General features: G+C 37.0%; 1 protein-coding gene across 4 annotated transcripts in view; it reads right to left on the bottom strand.

Moving 5' to 3' along the window:
- Nucleotides 1-15,915: 15,915 nt before the first annotated feature.
- Nucleotides 15,916-22,071, bottom strand: part of LOC135585075 (uncharacterized) — a 29,621-nt gene continuing 23,465 nt past the window's right edge. For 2 of the 4 annotated variants that reach the window (XM_065113386.1, XM_065113387.1), the window contains exons 4-7: nt 18,758-18,844; nt 18,531-18,589; nt 16,579-16,729; nt 15,916-16,498 (exon numbers count right to left, since the gene is read on the bottom strand). In XM_065113386.1, coding sequence (XP_064969458.1) covers nt 16,433-16,498; nt 16,579-16,729; nt 18,531-18,589; nt 18,758-18,844 — 363 coding nt within the window. In that variant the 3' untranslated portion in view covers nt 15,916-16,432. Of the gene's footprint in view, nt 16,499-16,573; nt 16,730-18,530; nt 18,590-18,757; nt 18,845-22,071 lie in introns of all 4 variants that reach the window. The other 2 variants (XM_018827052.2, XM_009407494.3) reach the window with 2 other exon arrangements.

Consider the following 22,071-nt stretch of genomic DNA (forward strand, 5'->3'; position numbering starts at 1 on the left):
TACATGATGAACAGTTACAAACACTATAATACAAACTTGATGATATATGTCATGCTTTGACATCATTCCTGAAGAGATACATCATGATGGGCATCATGATGAGAGTATTGATAAGTTTAACTGATCTAACTTATCAATACGTCACTTTAATTCTTTGGTCTTGAATTCAAGGTTGACTTATCTCAACTATGGCATATAGATAGGGGGAGTTAAGGACAACTCCTTTATCAATTGATTGTCATCATCAAAAAGGGGGAGATTGTTGAATCTCAGATTTTGATGATGAAGTCAATTGTCATTTGTTATCTAATCTAAGTGTTGAGATAAGTGTGCAGGATTAACTACGATAAGAGTAAGACAAGCAGCAGGTGTTGCGCCGGAGTCAAGATCATGATCACGTTGGGAGTTCGAGAGTTCGACGGAAGTTCGGACGGTCGTCGGAGGTTCAGCGAGGACAGATCCGAGAAGTCCAGAAGCTTGCCAAGCGAAGCTCGTCGGAACTCGCCAAGTGGATCGTCGCAAAGTCCAGGAGTATGCCGGATGTCCGCAGAAGGATCACCGAGGGTTATCGGTTGATCGACGGAAGTTGGCCGGAAACTCGCCGGAAGAAGCGATTGACGCATCGGAGCAAAGCTGCAGAAGTTGTCTTAGAGTTAATCGTAGTTAGCATGATGATTAAGCATGAAAATGGGAGGTGATCCCATTAGCTTAATCTTGGGGCAATTGGGCCCCTGAAAAGATTCAAAGTGGGCCGAATGGAGTGAACCATTCGGACCCTGATTGCACCAGGAGGTGCAACCGCCCCAGCCAGGAGGTGCAACCGCCTGGGCTGTGGGGGTTGGGAGGTGCAACCGCCCCAGCCAGGAGGTGCAACCGCCAGGGCTGCGAGGCTGGGAGGTGCAACCGCCCCAGCCGAGAGGTGCAACCGCCCAGAGCTCAGTCTTCGAGCTAGACTGGGCGGTGCAACCTCCTCTGCCAAGAGGTAGCACCGCCAGAGCTCAAGTTTCGAGCTCTGCCAGGCGATGCAACCACAGAGCTCAGTCTTCGAGCTCTGGCAGAGAGGTGCATCAGCCTGAGCTCAGTCTCGAGCTCTGCCAGGTGATGCAATCACCGAGCTCAGTCTTCGAGCTCTGGCAGAGAGGTGCATCAGCCTGAGCTCGGTTTGGAGCTCTGCCAGGTGATGCAACCACCGAGCTCAGTTTCGAGCTCTGCCAGGTGATGCAATCACCAAGCTCAGTCTTCGAGCTCTGCCAGGTGATGCAACCATCGAGCTCAGTCTTCGAGCTCTGGCAGAGAGAAGCAATCGCCTGAGCTCAGTCTTCGAGCTCTGCCAGGCGGTGCCACCTCTCCAGTCAAGAGGTGCAACCGCCTGATCCCAGAATTCTGGGATTTGATCGATTTGATCGTTTTGAGCTCCAAATTTGAACTGGGTTGGGGCCTATAAATACCCCACCCATTCAGCACTGAAAATATATAGATCCACACCGAATTCTTGATCTTTTCAGTGATTCTAAGAGCTCAAATTTGTGTAAAGTCCTAAAGTTCTCCTCCTTCTGTTCTTCAAGTCTTGAGTTGTAAAGAGAGGAGAGAAAGGATCTGTAAAGGTTGTCTCCTGAGCCTGTCAAAAGGAGAGAAACTGTAAAAGGGCAGTTAGCCTTCGCCCATTGAAGGAAGGCAGCTAGTTGACGTCGGCAACCTCGTCGGTGGAGGAAGCCAAAAGTGGAGTAGGTCAAGGCTGACCGAACCACTCTAAATCTCTGGTTTGCGTTTATTTTTGAGCACTTTATCATTACTGCAAACCTCCTCCATTACTACTGCTCTCTGCGCTTTCACGAACAAGTTCTAAGTGCTGTTCTTTCAGAATCTGCATTCAAACGTAAATCGTGTTTTCGTACGATCTTCACACTGCAGTTTACGCTTACATTCGGACTCCATTTATAACTGCAAATTGCTTTCTACGTAAAACGCTTTTCAAGGTTCAAAACTGCTTTTAAACGCAAAACTACATTTAGACGTAAATCTGAGTTTAGACGTAAATCTGCGTTTAGACGTAAAACTACGTTTAGACGTAAATCTACGTTTAGACGTAAAACTGCGTTTAGACGTAAATCTGAGTTTAGACGTAAACTGCGCTTAGACGCAAAACTGCACTTAGATACAAACTGAGAATTAGCTTTTGCATCATAATAGTTTTTATTGAACGAACGCAGCTTTTGGTTTTTAATCGCTGTAAGATTTCCGCTGCACTAATTCACCCCCCCCCCCTCTTAGTGCTCTCGATCCTAACAGAATATAACTTGTGATATTTTTTATATAAATCATCATTTTGATTTCTCAATATTCAATACATGAGATTTTATTCTGAATCAAAATTTCTCATTAATCGATCTCCTACGATTCTACTTGATATTTTCATAAGAGGAGATTTTCTAAATGAATCATGATTTTTCCTTGTGAGTTCTTAGATTTATTACTTGATTTTCTTTTAAAACAAGATCTCTTCTTTGTACTCCTATGATTTTTCTTGATATTTTATTTAAAGAAGATATTTACTATATGAATCATGTCTTTTGGTATTCAAATGATTTTATCCGTCATGACCTGATTTCTTTGTATTTATGGCTTGCATGGCTTAAAATGTTTTGGAATGATGCATGTAACACTATGATTTTTTCCTTAGATAAAAATGCATGCATCACTATATTTTCCCTTAGATAAAAAGGCATGCAACACTTTGATTTTTTTGAAATAATGTGAAAATCAATAATTATCATTTTCTGATAGAATGATGATTTGGAATCATGCATGTAATGATGATGTTATATTTTATATACATGATGATTTGGCATTATGCATGCAATACTTATGTCTTTTATTATGATGTATGTGATGTATTGCATATAATGTGAATCATAATTAAAATTATCTTAATTTGAATTCAAGGTTTATCTCAATTATGGAATTTTGAAATAAGAATGATTACTCACCTTTGTCATAATCTGAAAATTGATATATGGATCTTCCCTTCTTTTTGACAATGACAAAGGGGGAGCAAGAATTTCTAGTGTGGACATTATGAAAAGAGGCAAACTAGCTAGCTTGCACAATTCAAGATGAAAGCAAAAATTCCACTTCTCAAAAGAGAAGAAATTGCTATCTTGAACATCACCGATAATTGCTACCTTGAAATCTCAAGAAAATGCAAAAATGTTCTATCTTGCCTATCTCAATATGCTAAACATGCTAAACTTGCACTTAGCAACGAAAGCAAAATTGCGAGCTCAAACATTGCAAAGGAAGCAAGAATCATGAGCTTACACAAGAAAGCTATCTTGCATTAGCTTTTGAAATCTTTGCTAGCTTGTATGTAGTAAAACTTGCATATCATAAAAATTGCTAGCTTGTAGTCTAAAGAGAAGCAAAAGTGCTATCTTGTAAAACTTGCATATCTAAAACTTGATAGCTTGAATGTTCTAAGAATGATGTAACACTTGCTAAATTTTCTAGCTTCAAAACTACATGATGATAAAACTTGATATTATGTTTTTCATGCAATAAGTTGAATTAATACTACAAACACTTGATTGTGGTACTTCTCCTTTTTGTTAATAACAAAGGGGGAGAAGTATAATATTATGCATAAGTTTATGCATAAGTTCATGATGACGTGTTGCAAGTATTCATGATGAATATTGCAATGACTTGAATTCAGTTTGAATTCAAGGTTCTATCAATATGGCATATTGATAGAGGGAGTTTGTTTAAACTCCAGGAGTTAAGTTTAACTTCATCATCAATTGGTTGTCATCATCAAAAAGGGGGAGATTGTTGAATCTCGTATTTTGATGATGAAACCACCTGATATATGTTTATGATTTAATCTGGGTTTTGAGTGATGTATGATGCTTCGATCAGGATGAGACAATTAAAGCAGAAAAAATCATATTATGTCGGAGGAACATGTTAGAAGATTGGACGTCGGGCCGGTGGATCGGTCAACGTATCGACAGAAGGCTACGAGCTGTGGACTCGGGCATCGAGCCAAGAAGAGCAAGTATTGCACCAAGGATATCGGAGTTGCGAAGTCAATTGGCCGATTGGGCAATAGGCCACAGGAGAGGACGATGCGCCGAAAAATCGTACGAATCGTCGAGGGACCAATGACATGCCGGACAACTTGGTTAATTGCTTAGGATTAATTATCTCGATTGAAGTTTTGTTTTACATGTGCAAGATTAACTACGATGGAAGTAAGACATGTAGCAGGAGTTACGCCAGAGTCAAGACTATGATCACGTTGGGAGTTCGAGAGTTCAACGAAAGTTTGGACGGTCATCGGAGGTTCTAAGAGAACAAATCGAGAAGTCTAGGAGCTTACCAAAGAAGCTCGTTGGAACTTGCCAAGTGGATCATCGCAAGTCCAGGAGTTTGCCGGAAGTCCACCGAAGCATCGCCGAAGGTTCGTCGAATGTTCACCGGAAGCTCGCCAAAAGAAGCAATTGATGCACTAGAGCAAGTTGTAGTAAATATCTTAAGAAATGTCGTAGTTAGCATGTAGATTAAGTTAGGAATGGGAGGTGATCCCATTAACTTAATCTGGGGGCAATTGGGCCCTTGATAGACCCAAATTGGGCCGAATGGATCAACCCATTCGGACCAGAATTCTTGCCAAGCAATAGCACTGCCCAGGAGATGGTCTCCCAGGAAAGCTGGGCGGTGCAACCGCCAAAGTCAGGCGGTGGCATCGCCTGGGCTTAGTCTCCGAGCGAGACTAGGCGATGCAACCGCCCCTGATAGGCGGTGGAACCGCCTGAGCTCAGTCTCCGAGTTCTACCAGGCGGTGCAACCGCCCTTGTCAGGCAGTGGCACCGCCCAAAGGCTCAGTCTCCGAGCTGCCAGGCAGTTGTACCGCCCCAGTCAAGAGGTGGTACTGCCAGGACCTCGAAAATTTGGGAAAAGACATTTTTGAGCTCCAAATTCAAACTAGTTTGGGGCCTATATATACCCCACCCTGTCCTGCATAAAAGGGCACCAAAAGCTTGATCTTACTCTGTAATTTTAGAGCTTAAAAGTATTGTAAAGTCTAGAAGTTCTCCTCCCTCTTTTCTTCCAAGTTTTGATCTTTTAAGAGAGGAGAGAAAAGTTTGTAAGGGTTGTCTCCTAAGCTCGTTAAAAGAGTGAAACTGTAAAAGGACGGTTGGCCTTCGCTTATTGAAGGAAGGCCTCTAGTGGACGTCGGTGACCTCGTTGGTAGAGGAAGCCAAAAGTGGATGTAGGTCAAGACTGACCGAACCACTCTAAATCTCGGTTTGCATTTACTTTGAACATCTTATCTTTACTGCAAACCTCCTCAGTAGCTTACTACCTTCTGCTCATTTACGAACGTGTTTCTTATTTAAGTATTTTCCGAATCGGCTATAAGACGGAAATCGGTTTTATCGTACGAACATCATATTTTAGTTTGCGCTTACATTCTGATTTCTATCTTAACTGCAAACTGCCTTCCTTACTTTACTTCAAATACATTTTCGTAAGCTTTCGAAGTTATTATCTGCTCGAAACGACTTTTACGTCGGAATCAGATTTCAACGTACGAACGCAGTTTTAATCGTTGAAAGTTTTTTGCTGCACTAATTCACCCCCCCTAGTGCTCTTGATCCTAACAACACGAAGGCACTAGCAAAGTTAAAAATTTGAAAATCAACTTTTTAATGCATGATTTTGAACTTTTTCGAATAAAGCCGAGCGAAACCATTGTTGACATGGACACTCGTTTTACGGATGTCGTCAATGGTTTAAAAGCTCTTGGTAAAAGTTTTTTAAATCATGAACTTGTGAATAAACTTTTATGCTCACTCTCTAAAACTTGGGATTCGAAAATAACTGCTATACAAGAATCAAAAAAATTGAATACTTTTTTTATCAAAGAACTCATCGGGTTTCTAATGACTTATGAAATGACATGCAATGCATGTGAAGAACTTAAGACCAACCTTCCAAAGAATAGGAAGGATTTGGCACTTAGAATACATGAAGACCACTTGAGCATAAGCTCAAGTGATGGTAAACTTGAACTACTCATGAAATTTATAAAATTAATGAAATAAAAATTAAAGAACAAAAAGAACGCAACTACTTGCTATGAACGCAAAAAGAGGAAAGAACTTTGGGATGAATCGAGCTCCTCCGAAGACGAGGAGAAAATCAACAAAGGCAAGGTGGCAAACTACAAGCAAACTACACCTTAACGACTTTCTACAATGAGGTAAACAACTCAAATAAAACTTCTTTAATTTATTTCAAAATTACATGATGCTTTTAATGAGTTATTTTTAATTTAATTTAATTATTTTTCTTAAAATTTGCATGTTTAATGATGTAATGAAAAATGTAAAAATAAAATAGGATCATGCTTATCATGCTAGTAATTTTAAAAATGATAATAAAAATTATATGTTTTATGTTAAAAGAATAAAATGTTAGATTTAAATCTAATGATAATCCAATGTATGTTTTTCAAGAAGAAATAATGTATATCTTGATGATTTTCGTATTAATTTTTGATTTTATTTAAAAATGCCTTGAAGTAATGATTTGAAATCATATGTTTTGGAATTATATGTTACACTTAGACCGAGTAAAGGAAAGGTTTCTAAAAATGACCCGACAAAGGGCAAAGGCCAGTACTTCTACTGCGGCAAAGATGGGCACTGGAAGAGGAACTATAAAGAGTATCTTGCAGAGAGGGCGAAACAGAAGCTTAGAGAAGCTTCAGGTACATTAATGATCAGTCTTAATTTTTCAGACTCTTATGATAACACATGAGTATTGAATACTAGTAGTGCTTATCATATTTACAATTGTTCTGGCAAGACCTAGGAGATTGGTGAGAGACAAGATGGATCTCAAGATGGGCAATAGAGCAAAAGTTGCTATAGTAGCTATTGGCGATGTCACCCTATATTTGCCTAGTGGAGCCATTATTGTATTGGATGCATAATATTTTGTTTATTCTATTGTCAAAAATATTATTTCCATTTCATATTTGATAGTTAGTGGATATAAATTAATTTTTAAAAATAATAGTTGTTCAATATTATTAGATGATGAGATCATCACGAGAGGAACATTGTGACACTACTCCATATATCATGAATGTAAGTATGTCTAAGAGGAAATGAGATGAGATAAACAGTATATACTTATTGCATTGTAGGCTAGGTCACATCCATGAGGAAAGGATTTAAAAGATGCTAAAGGATGGATATCTAGATACATTCGACTATGAGTCATATGCAACTTGTGAGCCTTGCCTTTATGGAAAACTAACTAACTCTCCTTTTGGTGAAACTAGAGAGAGAGTCATTGAGCTGTTGGAAATCATGCTTGATGTTTCAATGATGTAATGAAATAATAATGTGTATCTTGATGATTTTCATATTGCTTTTTGATTTTGATTGAATATTCTTTTTGTTCAATGAAACCATACTTGATTATTTGAAATCATGTTTAATGAGTTTATAGTTTGAAATTATGTATGTTATACCTTGAAAACTTGAACCCATGTTTCAGTGGAAAATTGACTAACTATGAGTCATATGCAACTTGCGAGCCTTGCCTTCATGGAAAACTGACCAACTCTCCTTTTAGTAAAAATGGAGAGAGTGTCATTGAGCTGTTGGAACTTATAGATAGTGATGTATATAGACTCATGTCAACTTATGACATAGGTGGTTACTCCTACTTTATTACTTTTACTGAGATTTCTCAAGGTATAGATATGTATACTTAATAAAGTATAAGTCTGAGGCCTTTAAGAAATTCAGAGAGTATAAGAATAAAGTGAAGAATCAAACTAGAAAGAGTATCAAGACTCTTCAATCAGATAGAGGAGGTAAGTACTTGAGTACAGAGTTCACCCAATTACTCAAGGACCATGGGATTCTATCTCAATAGACACATCCTTATACACCTCAGCTCAATGGTGTATCTGAAAGGAGGAATAATATACTGTTAGACATGGTGCAGTCTATAATGAGCGTCACCGACCTACCCATCTCATTCTAGGGATACACCCTAAAGATCATAGCTTACCTATGAATAGAGTTCTAACTAAGTCGGTAGTATCTACACCATATAAGATATAGAAAGAGAAAAAGTTTGATCTTAAGGTTGTTAAGATTTCGGGCTAACCTACCCATGTTAAAAGATACGATCCCGATAAGTTAGAATCTAGGATAAAGCGATGCAAGTTCATGGGATACCCCAAGGAAACCTGTGGGTATTATTTCTATCACGCCGAGGACCAAAAGGTCTTTATAGCCAAGAGAGTAGTGTTCCTTGAGAAGGAACACATGCTTGGCGGAGACAATGAGAGTGTGATAGATTTGAGCGAGGTTAGAGAACCTAACTCAAGCACCACTCCATAGTCTGAGTCTGTTCAGGTACTTAGCACACAAGTTCCAACTTTACATGGGTCTTATAGAGTATCTCATCCTCCTGAGAGATATGTGGGACATATTAGAGGAGAGGATGTTGAGGATATTGATCCTCAAACCTACGAGAAGGCTATTATGAGTATAGACTCAGGGAAGTGATAGTGTGGCCTAAGAGAGAAGTAAATGGGGGTGTAAAGGTTCTCTCCTAAACCTGTCAAAAGGAGAATCGAGTGTAAAAGGGTAATTAATCTTCACCCATTGAAGAAAGATCGTTAGTGGATGCCAACGGCCTCGATGGAAGAGGAATCGGGAGTGGATGTAGGTCACGACGACCGAACCACTATAAATTCTAGTTTATATTTCTACTTTGCTATTTACATGTATTGCAAACTGCCATACTTCCTCATTACTTTAGCTACACACTCTTACGAATGTGTTTCAAGTTAATATCTTTCCGAAATCGATTTTAATCGAACGAAAGATTTTTGAACCAGTGTCATTTTTATCCGCTGCACTAATTCACCCCCCCCCCTCTCTTAATGCCAACTCAATCCTAACAGTTGGTATCAGAGCCACATTATTTCTCGCTTGGTTTAACACCCAAGAGAAATGGCTTTTTTTAGCTTTCAAGAAGGCTTTTCTATCGTTCGTCCTCCCATGTTCAATGGGATGGACTACACTTATTGAAAAACTCGGATGAGAGTTTTCTTACTTTCCTTAAACCTTGATTTATGGAATATTATTGAAAACAGTTTTCAAAAGTCTTCTACTCTAATAATGAATGGAATGATTTGGAGAAGAAAACTTTTTCTTTGAATGCTAGAGCTATGAACGCTCTATTTTATGCTTTGAGCAAAAATGAGTTTAATCGTATTTTTTTATGCGAAACTGTACATGAGATTTGGCACACAGTAGAAGTAACTCATGAAGGCATGAATAGAGTAAAAGAGTCTAGAATAAATCTTTTGATGCATGATTTTGAATTATTTCGAATGGAACCAAGTAAAACTATTGTTGACATGTACACCCATTTTACGGATGTCGTCAATAGTTTAAAAGTACTTGGTAAATCTTTTTCTAATCTTGAACTTGTAAACAAGATTCTAAGATCTCTTTCTAAAAATTGAGATCTGAAAATAACCGCAATACAAGAAGCGAAGGATTTGAACTATTTTTCACTTATTGAACTTATTGGGTCTTTGATGACCTATGAAAGAACATGAAGGATTTGGCACTTCGAATAACAGAATACCACTTGAGTTATAACTCAAGTGATGATGATGATGACCTTAAAATTCTCACAATAAAACTTAAAAAGTTCTTAAAACATGAATCAAAAAGTAAAAATAATTTGAAACTATAATTATGCACAAACATATTAAAATAAGATTGATACCTTATCCTTGTCATGCTTTGAAAATTGTTGTAAAGGGAAAAAGAATTACAAAATTGTATTCTTCCCTTCTTTTTGACAATGACAAAGGGGGAGATAAATTTGTTGGCTTGCATATTTTAAAGATAGAAAAACTTGTTTGCTTACTTGCACGTCTAAAGAGAAACAAAAATTGCAAACATACACATCGCAAAGAGAGGCAAAACTTATTAGTTTGCTTATCTAAAAAAGGAAGCAAGAAATGCTATCTTGCAATCTCAAGAGAAGCAAAAGTGCTATCTTGCCTATCACAAAAAGTAAAACTTGCAAATTACACTTTGCAAAAGGAAGTAAGAATTACTAGCTTGAACACTTCAAAAAATGACAAAAATGCTATCTTGTATTCTTTTTCGAAAACTTGCTATCTTAAACATCGCAAAGAAAAGCAAACATGCTAAATTCTATACATCTCTAAAACTTGCTAGCTTGCATGTTCAATACTTGCTATCTTACTAGCTTGCATAGTTGTACTTCTCCTTTTTGTTGGTGACAAAGGGGGAGAAGGTATGATGACAATTATGCATGGAATGATATATTGAAATTTTGATTATGCATGATCTTATGATGACATGTTGCTTGGATTCATGATTAAATTTGCCTTGACTTGAATTCAATTTAAATTCAAGGTTTCTATCAATATGCATCAATATGAAGTTAAGGTTAACTCCTTCATCAATTGGTTGTCATCATCAAAAAGGGGGAGATTATTGAATCTTGGATTTTGATGATGAAACCAATTGAGAGTATTTGTGATCTAATCTGCATTTTGAGTGACGCAGGACTAGCTTCGATCAGGAAAGACAATTAAAGTAGGAAGAATCATGTTGGGTCAGAGTAGAACATGTCAAAAAATCAGAAAATTGGACGTCGAGCTGGAGGATCGGTCGACGTATAGACAGAAGGCTTTGGGCATCATGGCAAGAAGAGCGAAAATTGTGTCAAGGAAATCAGAGTTGCGGAGGTCAACTGACCGATTGGGCAATAGGCCGCAAGAGAGGGCGATGCACCGAAGAATTGGACAAGGCATCGATAAACCAATGACATGCTAAAAAACATTTGATTGGCTTTGCAATAATTGTCTCGATCGAAGTAGGTTTTAGGCGCAATTGGATTGGAATTGGGCCAACTCAATTAGGGGCCGATTAGGCCCAAGTTTGGGTTATGCTGGGCCAAGTGAAAGGTCTAAATAGTAACCCAACAAGTGGAACCATCACGGCATAATTTTTGAGACTATCAGGCAGTGGTATCGCTAGACTAGGGGGTGGTAACACCCAGTGGCAGGGTGTCAGGCGGTGGTACCGCTAGATTGGGTGGTGGTACAGCCCAATGTTAGTGCTGCAGGTGGTGGTACCGCCCAACACCGGCGGTGGTACCTCCAGGACCTGAAACCCAAGATGAGCTACTTTTAGGCTCCAAGTTTGAATCCACTTGAGGCCTATAAATACCCCTCTCATCCCTGGTTAACACACACAAGCACAGAGAGCTTAAAAGTGGGAAAACTCTATTGCAATCACTTGAGAGATCCCCTCCTCTAGTTCTAAGTTTAGAATTCTATTTAGGGAGGAGTGAGTGCTTGTAAAAGGTTGTCTCCTAAACCTGTGAAAAGAAGAAGAGGGGTGTAAAAGGGCAGTTGATCTTCGTCCGTTGAAAGAAGATCGTTAGTGGATGCCGATGGCCTTAACGGAAGGGGAATCGGCAGAGTGGATGTAGGTCACGACGACCGAACCACTATAAAACGGTTTACATTTATATTTGAATAATTTAGCTTTACTGCAAACTACTTTACTTGCCTACTGCTTTCGCTACATATACGAACGAGACTTCAAGTTATCTTTACGAGATTAGTTTTTATCGTATGAAGGATTTTCAAAACTGGTGATTTTATCCGCTACACCAATTCACACACCCCCCCCCTCTTAGTGTCGACTCAATCCTAATAGCTGGGAGTCCATTGGAACATTATCGAGAGATCATCGGAAGTTCGCTGAAAGATCGTCGGAAGAAACCTAGACTAACCGAACTTGATTTGCTTAGTGTATGCCTTAAGAATCGTACTTAACACATAATTGGGGGTTAGGTTTGGGAGGTAAATCCCACTAACTCAGTTAGGGGCCAACTTGGCTCATAATTGGATTAGTTTGAGCCGGATTCAAGGCCCAACCAAGTTGCTAGACCTTGTCTAGCGATGGCACCGCTAGACTGGGGTGGTGGAACCACCCAGGGAATGATCTCCTAGGTGGTCTAGGCAATGGTACCATCAGTAGTTATTACCTACCGCTAGAGCTTAGTATCCAAGACTCTATCAGGCGGTGGTACCATCCAGTATCAAAATATCTGGCAGTGGTACTGCTCAGTACTAATTGTGGTACTGCCAGTACCTTAAAAATCTGGGATGAAATACTTTTTAGCTCCAATTTAGAAGCTATTGGGGGTTATAAATACCCCACCCTTTTCTGCATGAAAGTGTAACAAAGTGCAATCAAAGTGTGAAAAAAAACTATAAGTGTTGGGGTGTTAAAAGTGTTGTAAAAGTAAGAAGAGTCCTCCTCCTCCCTCTCTTTAGCTTTGTAATCATCCAAGAAGAGGTGTGAGGCATGTAAGGGTTATCTCCTAAACCCGCGAAAAGGAGAAAGAGCTATAAAAAGGTGGTTGGTCTTCGCCTATTGAAGGAAGACAATTAGTGGATGCCGGTGACCTCAACGGAGGAGTATTCGGAAGTGGATATAGGTCACAATGACCGAACTACTATAAACTATGGTGTGTTCATTCCTTACTGCTTAATCTCTTTACTACATTCAACTTTACTTCATTACAAACTGTCCAATCCCTTCTTCTCTACTCATTTAAGAAAAACGAAATAAACTTAAAAAGAATAAGCTACCAAAGAAAAAGAAAGCATTTAAGGTGACTTGGGACGAAACGAGTGCATCCAAAGATGAGGAGCAAACCGATGAAGACGAAGTGGCGAACTTCGCTTTGGTGACTCTCGGCAATGAGGTAAACAACCCAAATGAAACTCCTTTAATTTATTTTGAAATTACTTGATGATTTTCATTTGTTATTTTTAATTAGTTAGTAAAAAATAAAAAATATATATATATATAAATTATCATATTTCTTTTTCTAGTGATTTTATAGAAAAATAAAAAATTTAAGCATGACAATTGCATGTTAACTCCTAGCACTAAGCATGAAAAGTTAGATTCATTTAAAAAGAATAATACTTTATGTTTAATGAAATCATGCTTGATGTTTCAATGATATAATGAAGTAATAATATGTATATTGATGATTTCCATATTACTTTTTTATTTTGATTGAAAATACTTTTTTTCAATGAAACCATGCTTGATAATTTGAAATCATGCTTTATGAGTTTATATTTTGAAATTGTGCATGTTATACCTTGAAAACTTGAAACCATGTTTAGTGAAAAATTGACCAACTATGAGTCATATGTAACTTGCGAGCCTTGCCTTCATGGAGAACTAACTAACTCTCTAATGAACGATTGGAATGAGCTGGAGAAGAAGAATTTCACTTTAAACGCCAAAGCTATGAATGCCTTGTTTTGTGCTTCCGATAAAAACGAGTTTAATCGTGTGTCTATTTGTGAAATAACTTTTAATATTTGGCACACACTCAAAGTGACTCATGAAGGCACTAATAGAGTGAAGGAGTCAAAAATTAATTTTTTATTGCATACTTATCAATTATTTCGAATGAAAGCGAGTTACACCATTGAAGACATGTACACCTGATTTATGGATGTCGTCAATGGTCTAAAAGGACTTGGTAAAAGTTTCTCGGATTTTGAACTTTTTAATAAAATTTTAAAATCCCTTTCAAAGAGTTGGGACCCTAAAGTAACGGTCATTTAAGAGGCCAATGACTTAAATAACTTTCCTCTCGAAGAACTAATCGGGTCACTAATGACCTATGAGATGACTTGTAATACTCATGAAGAGCTTGAGAACAATCTTCCAAAGAACATGAAGGATATGACACTAAGAACTCAAGAAAACCACTTGAAAGAAAATTCAAGTGACGAGGACTTTGATGATGACTTGGCACTCTTGACAAGAAAGTTTAAAAAATTCATAAAAAGGAATAAATTTTAAAATGATACTAAAAGTAAATTTGAACCCAATAAAGATCAAGTAATATGCTACGAATGCAAGAAACAAGACATTATAAGAACGAATATCCCTTAGTGAAGAAGAAGCAACCATAGAAGAAAAAGGCTCTTAAAGCAACATGGGATGACTCAAGTGTATCTGAAGAAGATGAGCCAATCAACACCGGGCAAGTTACTCACTATGCACTAATGGCTATTGGAGATGAGGTGACAAGTTTATTAGATGCAAATTTATCTTTCGTTGAGCTTTTAAGTGCTTTCCATGAATTGTTTGATTAATGTAGAACCTCGAGTAAAAAGTATAACTCTTTGAAAAAGGAGCATGCTATTAGGATTAAGAGTGGCACTAAGAGGGGGGGGGGGTGAATTAGTGCAGCGGTAAAAATTATGTCGGTTCAAAACTTCATTGCGATTAAATCCGTTTCCGATGAAAAATCGTTTTTTAAAGGTAATAACTTTGAAAGTGCACGAAAAAGCATAGTGGATGTAAAGCAAGTAAAGTGATTTGCAGTTAAAGTAAATTGCTCAATAGAAACGCAAACCAAATTTTTATAGTGGTTTAATCATCATGACCTACATTCACTCCGCCGATTCTTCTTCCATCGAGGCCACCGGCATCCACTGTTGGTCTTCCTTCAATAGGCAAAGACCAATCACCTTTTACACTCTTCTCCTTTTCACAGGTTTAGGAGACAACCTTTTACGACCCTCTTTTACAATGTATCTCTCTCACACCTCCCTTAGAGCTCTCTCTAAGCTTTGAGATGAGGGAATTAAACTTTCTAAGGTTTACAACTTTAGAATTATAGAGTTTTGCTCAATATTTATTGCTTATCTATATAGAAATAGCTAAGGTATTTATAGGTCCCAAATAAATTTAAATTTGGAGCGCTAAATTCAAACCCCTAAAATTTCAATGTACGGGTGGTGCAACCTAAGGTGTCGAACATCAAGTTCTAATCTTATTAAGTCATTAATGGCATCATTATTGTGATACTGAGCGGAAGAAAACAAGTAACAAAACTTCGAATTGTGATTATTTTTTTCTTTGTCTTCTTTTCAGGAACAAGATCCTAACATCCGGTTGTATGATCTGGTCAGGTATAATATCAAAACATCCTTTAAAGCCAATATAAATGGGAATTACCTGTCCATCGAGTGCAGCGATAGCATCGTCCATCTCGGACTGTGATTTGTCATTCTAACGAAACCGAAACCACGAGAGCGTCCGGTCATACACCACCCTTTGCATCCAAAACTTTGCCCTCTTCACCGAAAGACCTGCGCCAAGCGGGCATCATCCATTTCGCCAAGACAAATTGCCAACGTAGATCCTAAAAGAGGGTTCAAAACCTCGCGGGCTTCTCTCCACAGGAGCTGCTTTATTTACAGTTACAAGCCTGCCGCTAATTGCAGCACAAAAATACTTCCAATAGAAGCACGCATCTCTAATTCCCACATCTAACAACACTAGTTTAAAACTCAAGGTGATGAATAACAAGTGCGGATGCTCAAACTCAAACTTCCTACATCATATCCACATTCACAGTGGATATTTATGGCTTACACAGCGGTGGAATATGTCTACGGCTTTCTCTGCTTCAACGGTGCTTCAATCAGTCTTGATAGACTAATTAGACTATCATATCTTGATAGACTATTAAAATACTCTCATTATAAAACAGTGATGATCAATCTTGATGATCAATAATTATATACTAATCAAACCTTTATAAGTTAATATCCAAATGTTACTGTGAAAAGATGGGGCCGCTGATGCACCAACTAAGTTGAGCTAAGAAGCCTGCACACGAGAAAAGAGACCCAAGGATGGCAGTGGCACGTGACATATTGAGCAACAAACAATGAGGTTTTTTAGTCAAATTCATTGCAAGCACGAAGATATATGAACATTAGAACAACACGACTTTAGCATTTCGAAGTTGTTCGAGTACACATTCAGAAAAAGGAGACGAAACTGTTCTACACTATATCTACTAATTAGAAGCCAAAGTTTTGTCATGTGTTGGCCACAATTAGCAGCCAAAATTGTCGCATTTTGAGTGTTCCCGTACGACATCAATGTATATAGAGCGTACAATAACTGGTACATGGCAAATTAACCTTCAGGAACATCTTATCCACTAGGATGCAAAAGATGCCACCATGTCTACATTCTCTTCAATACTCTAAACTGGCACCTTGTCCACAATTAGCAGCCAAAATTGTTGCATTTTGAGTGTTTCCTGTACTACATCAATGTATATAGAGTGTACAATAACTGGTACATGGCACATTAACCTTCAGGGATATCTTATCCACTAGGATGCAAAAGATGCCACCATGACTATTCGAATGTTGCTGTAACTCCATCTTGTGAAGTGGCACCAGCCACCCGACTCGTACTCTAATCTGGCACCCGGATCAGAGCTCTTTGGATTTCACAACAGCTTGAACATGGAAATACAACCTCCACAATGTCACATTATCCTAGAAAACAGCAGTGAAACATTCATGGTGTGACTAAAAAACTTGAGTTTGTCAAACCCAGAGAGCTGAGCCAACCTTACCAGCTCTTCCAAATTAACAAAGACATCATCAGGAAAATCTGTTGCCGGAGAGTTCCTTTGCCGAAAGATATCTACCACACCACCAAGCGCCTCTCCTGGGAGCTTCTGGATCCGTCTACCAAGTTGCTGCTTCTCGGCATTGGTCATAGGTCTGCAAATTACTCGAGCCCAAGAATTACATAAAACGGCATCAGTATCTTTGGATTGCATATATCCTGTGTGCCAGAAAATTGACACCTATACTATATATTGTCTCAGCAGGCAGCCATCAACAACAAGAGCATTACACTTGGAAAATGAAGTCTTGTCACCCCAAATTCCCTCGTATAAGATCCAAACGTGATGGTTTTCACAAATATAGCGACAATACATCATAAGGCTATCAGATAAGAAATTATACTGATTGTGTACTAAATTTACTACATCATAAGTCGATATAAATAAGATGGAAGACCAACTTAGAGAAGCCCCAATTATCCAACTAGCAAATTACAGCACAAACTGCAAGTATAATATATTTTCCTGAGGAAAGGCTTCATTAAGAAAAAACTAAATATAGATTTTAAAATGGTGCTTTATAGAGACAAATATAATCTCAAGATAGAAAGAAAATATACTTTTTTGGACAAAGAAAGCAAACTTCACTTGTGATAAACAATGCATTGCAAGAAAGCCAATTATGATTTACTTTATGCACCAGCCCTATATGCTTGAAATCTTAGGGCTCATTATTGTTGTTACCGTACACTTTATTACCTTCAACTACTGATAATAAAGAAAACTACTCCACCAATCAAGGTATGATTTGACAAGTTAGTAAAAATTCAGAACTAAAAACCTATGTGACTTGGGCAAATTTGAAACATAACTGACATCAGAGGAGCAGAGACCTGACATTAGGTAAATTCTATAAGTTACTGATGCTGTATTGACAGTTCTTCAAATCTTCAAAAATTTGAAGATTTACACTCCCAAAATTAAGCTTGTCAGCTACAAACACTGAGAAACCCAGATTAGGGTCACAAAGAACACGTATCAGGAAATTATTCCAACACAGTTTTGGTAATTGTAGAGCTTAAATATGTTCACAAATTGATCATCATACCTTATCATATTGGATCATAAATGACTTTTGATACTCTGATGATATTTCTGGGAAAAAAACTATAATATCTGCTTGCCAGTCATCTCATTACATATTGATGATTTTTTTTTTTAAATTTAAGTGCCCTTAAAACACAAAAAATTTACAGATGTGTTCAAATGTATGTGATTTGATAGATCTTTCCCTTCTATTTCCTACAAAACTCAGCATACCTCGATCTAGATGGATAATTAGGTATACTGGCACAAATTTTGGGTTCAAGAACTGAGACCAAGTTCCATGCTTCCATAAAAACTAAATTAAAAAAAAACAAAAATCAATTTCAATTAAAAGATTTTTCCATTTCCCTTCCCAATTGTGGCCATAATGCATTCCTAAATCATGTGCCCAGTCATTTAAGATTCTCATCTGCCAAAACATTACTAATCCCTTTAGCAAATAATCAGGGTCTTCATGGAAAAAAAAAATCATACTCCCAAGTTCATTATTGGTTTTTTAGATGAGTCAAGATAACTGGACCAAGAGAATGTCATTTCTAGATCAGAAACTTTGGTGCCATGTTGAATGTTACTGTAAAATTAAAAAAATTACAGTTTACACACTCGACTGTCAAGGTATTACATCGATGAGGTTATAATACTCTTCCACAATTTCAAGTTTTGATTTTATTCGTGTCCAGTAAGTTCTATGCAGCATTTGCAGGTAGAGTCTTTAGAGAATTAATCTTTTAAATTAACCATGAGATCCAAATAGCCCATGCATCCCGTACTAAAGATTTCATAAGAAAGAAAAAGAAGGTACTCTACAAAACATCATGTTTCGAGATCAAGAAATACTAATAGAGTACCTGCATTTGGAGACAACCATATCCAGATATTCATCAATGTTCTCCTCCATTTCCATAAGCTGAAAAAACAAGAGATGTTCTTGCTCCAGTGTTAACATTTCAGAACACCAACCCTACTTTGAACTAACAGTATCGAGTATCCATTGGCAAAAAAATGTTATATTCTAGGGAATAAATTGAACTCAAAGGTAATTCTTTCAAGCCACCATACATATTAAGGAGAGCACCTTCTCATTTATCTTATCTGAGTACTTTTCCACAGCTTCCATACATATTGCACCATCTCCTTTAACAGCTTGAATTTCATTGTAGACCTAATGTAATCCAAAACCTAAATATTTAATGACCAATATATTAATGAAACTAGTACTAAATTAGAATGTCTTAATGTAATCAGTAGCAGAGCCAAGGTTGATATTCAGGGGCACAGAACTCAGAGACATTAATTGAGATGCAATTGAAAGAATCAGTTGAATCCCAACAAAAACATGTAAGGCAAAACCAAATTAGAATAAAGATAAAGTGAAAGCATTTGCATAGTCTCACTGTGCTTTGTGTGACCAGGAAAGACTTTCTTTAGTACACTTTATTTTAAATAGTTCCGTTGTTTGTTTTGTCTAGACAGTGATTTACAAAGGCACTCGGGCGCTCGCCTAAGCACTCAGGCGAGGTGAGGTGAGGCCCGAGTGCCTCATTTAATGGCCTAGGCACTCGCCCGAGCCCAAGCGTCGAGCGCTTCAAGCGAGCACCCGGTTTAAACAAGGCGACCGAACCAGATTTTTAAGTCAGATCGGTCGCATTTACGTTAGCTGGTTCGATTGAACCAACTATCGCATGCATATCAGCCTCACCCTCATTGCGACTTCCCCTAACCCTACGTGCAATTCCACCATCAACATTTTCACTGCCTCTCTCCGCCCTTGCCTCTCTCTATTGTCGTTGCCGCTGTCGTTGCCACTATCGCTACTCTCTGTTGCCACTACCATTGTCACTGCTCTTTGTCAATAGCCTCCTGCTCTCAATCAACAGCCTCGGTCTCCTCCTCAATCCTCACACAGGTCTCTACTCTTACTTCTCACATCGACTCAGTATACTATTAACAATATATTAACATTATACTGTTAATATACTATTAACAATATTTTTTATTTATTAGATTAATAACATATTATTTTAATTTTAATACTGCTAATTTTTATTTATTTGAAATTATTGTTAGGGTTTCAGGATAAATAGTAAGTGTACAAAGTAACTCAATAGATTATTCAATGACATCAAAAAGGATCCTACATAGAAGTATAATTATCTAAAGAATCCTAAAGAACCTAATGTAGTTACTTACATCTTCTATGATAAGACTACTAGAGGTGATATTTTTCGTACAAAACATCTAGTAGGAAATTTCAAGAATGCAACAGCCTGCAAGAAGTATCCACCTGAGATAAGAGAAGAGTTGTTGGCTTATATGAATGAAAAGAAGATGCAAAAGAATGCATCTTATGGGAATTACCAGAGGATAATTTTGAACATATCAGGGATGATGAAGAATAAGATTATTCTAAGTATCAACCCAAGTGGAAAAAAGGTACACAACAAAAAAGAAAAATAAGCTATGGTTACTAAAAAGGGTAAAAAGGGACCGATGGATCTATATATGTTATGGTTACTAAAAAGGATAAAAAGAGACCGATAGATCTATATATGTTTCAAGGATCACAGAAGTAATAAGGACAAGTAGGAAGCTCAAAATTAAGACAAAAAAATATAAGTGATGCTCGTGATAAAAAATAAGAGGAAGAACAATTCAGCACATTGCTCGCTTCTTCTATCAGGTTGGTCTTCCCCTTAGTACAACTCGTTTAAACAATTTTAAGGAGATGATTGAAACTATTGGAAGATATGGTGAGAGATTAAAACATTCAGGTTATTATGAGATGCGAGTTCCATTATTGAAAAAGAGTTAAAATATACAAATGACTTACTAAAAGGCCATAAAAAATCATGAGTAAAACATGGTTGCTCTATTATGTCAGATGTTTGGACCGATAAGAGACGCAAGAGTATAATTAATTTTATAGTTAATTATTCTTTAATGATCATATTTGTGAAGTTAATAGATGCTTTATCTTTTGTGAAATCTAGAGATAAGATATATGATTTACTTGATAAATTCGTGGAAGAAATTGGTGAATAAAATATCGTTCAAGTCATAACCGATAATGGAAGCAACTATATATTAGCTGATAAGATTCATCTTTTGAATTTTTTTAATTACTTTATCTTCAATTAAATAGAAGATGTATTAAACTCTTTAAGTCTTATTATTTTTATTATCATTTGTCTCAGGTCAATTACTTAAAACAAAAAGACAACACTTATATTGGACTCCATGTGCAGCACATTATATTGATTTAATGTTGGAGAATATTGGAATGAACCATAACATCAAGAAAATTTTAGAAAGAGCAATCTTTGTTGTTGAATTTCTCTATAATCATATTGGGACTTTAAATATGATGAGAAAATTCACAAGCAATAAAAAATTAATAAGATATGGTATCACCCGATTTGCTACTTCATTCTTGACATTACAGAGCGTGCATCGTCAAAAACATAACCTATGAAACATGTTTGCCTTCAAGAAATGGGTGATAAGCAAATGGGAAAAAGAAGCAAAAGGCAAGAGGACCACTGATATCATCTTAATGTCATCCTTTTGGAATCATATAATTTATATATTAAAGGTAATGGGCCCTCTTGTTCGAGTCTTTCGGTTGGTGGATAATGAAAATAAGCCAGCAATGAAATATATTTATGAGGTTATTGATAGAGCAAATGAGACGATTCAAATGTCCTTTAATGAAAATAAAGGAAAATATGAGAAAATTTTTACAATCATTGACGAAAGATGAAATTATCAATTTCGTCGTCCCTTACATGTAGTAGGATATTATTTGAACCCAGAATTCTTTTATAAGATCAAATATGTTGGGTTTGATGTAGAAGTCCTGAATGGGTTATATTAGTGCATTATAAGATTAATTCCAACCCTTGAGGTACAAGATAAGATTATTCATAAATTATCTCTATATAAAAATGTTGATGGTAATTTTGGAATTCCAATGGCATTTCGATCCGAGACAACTACATCCCCAGGTATTAATAATTTGATATAATTAATTTCATCTATAGTATGTTACTATGTTATTACTAATAATAACATAAATTTTGCAACTGAATAATAGAGTCTATTTGAAAATTCCACCCCGAACTTGCAGCAATTTGCTATCAAATACTTAGTTTGGCATATAGTGCTACGGGTTGTGAGCGAAACTGGAGTGTCTTTAAATATGTAAGGATCATTGAATATTTTTGTTTCAATTAATTTATTTTTTTAGATAGATGTATTAATATATTTTTAAATTATATGGCACGACAAATTCACTTAAAGAGAATAAATCGGTTAGAACATCAACAATTACACGATCTTATTTATATCAAATATAATCAAACTTTGAATGCTCGTCATGATTTGCGAAAT

The sequence above is a fragment of the Musa acuminata genome, chromosome BXJ2-6 (assembly GCF_036884655.1).
Source record: "Musa acuminata AAA Group cultivar baxijiao chromosome BXJ2-6, Cavendish_Baxijiao_AAA, whole genome shotgun sequence".
NCBI classification, from domain to species: Eukaryota; Viridiplantae; Streptophyta; class Magnoliopsida; order Zingiberales; family Musaceae; genus Musa; species Musa acuminata.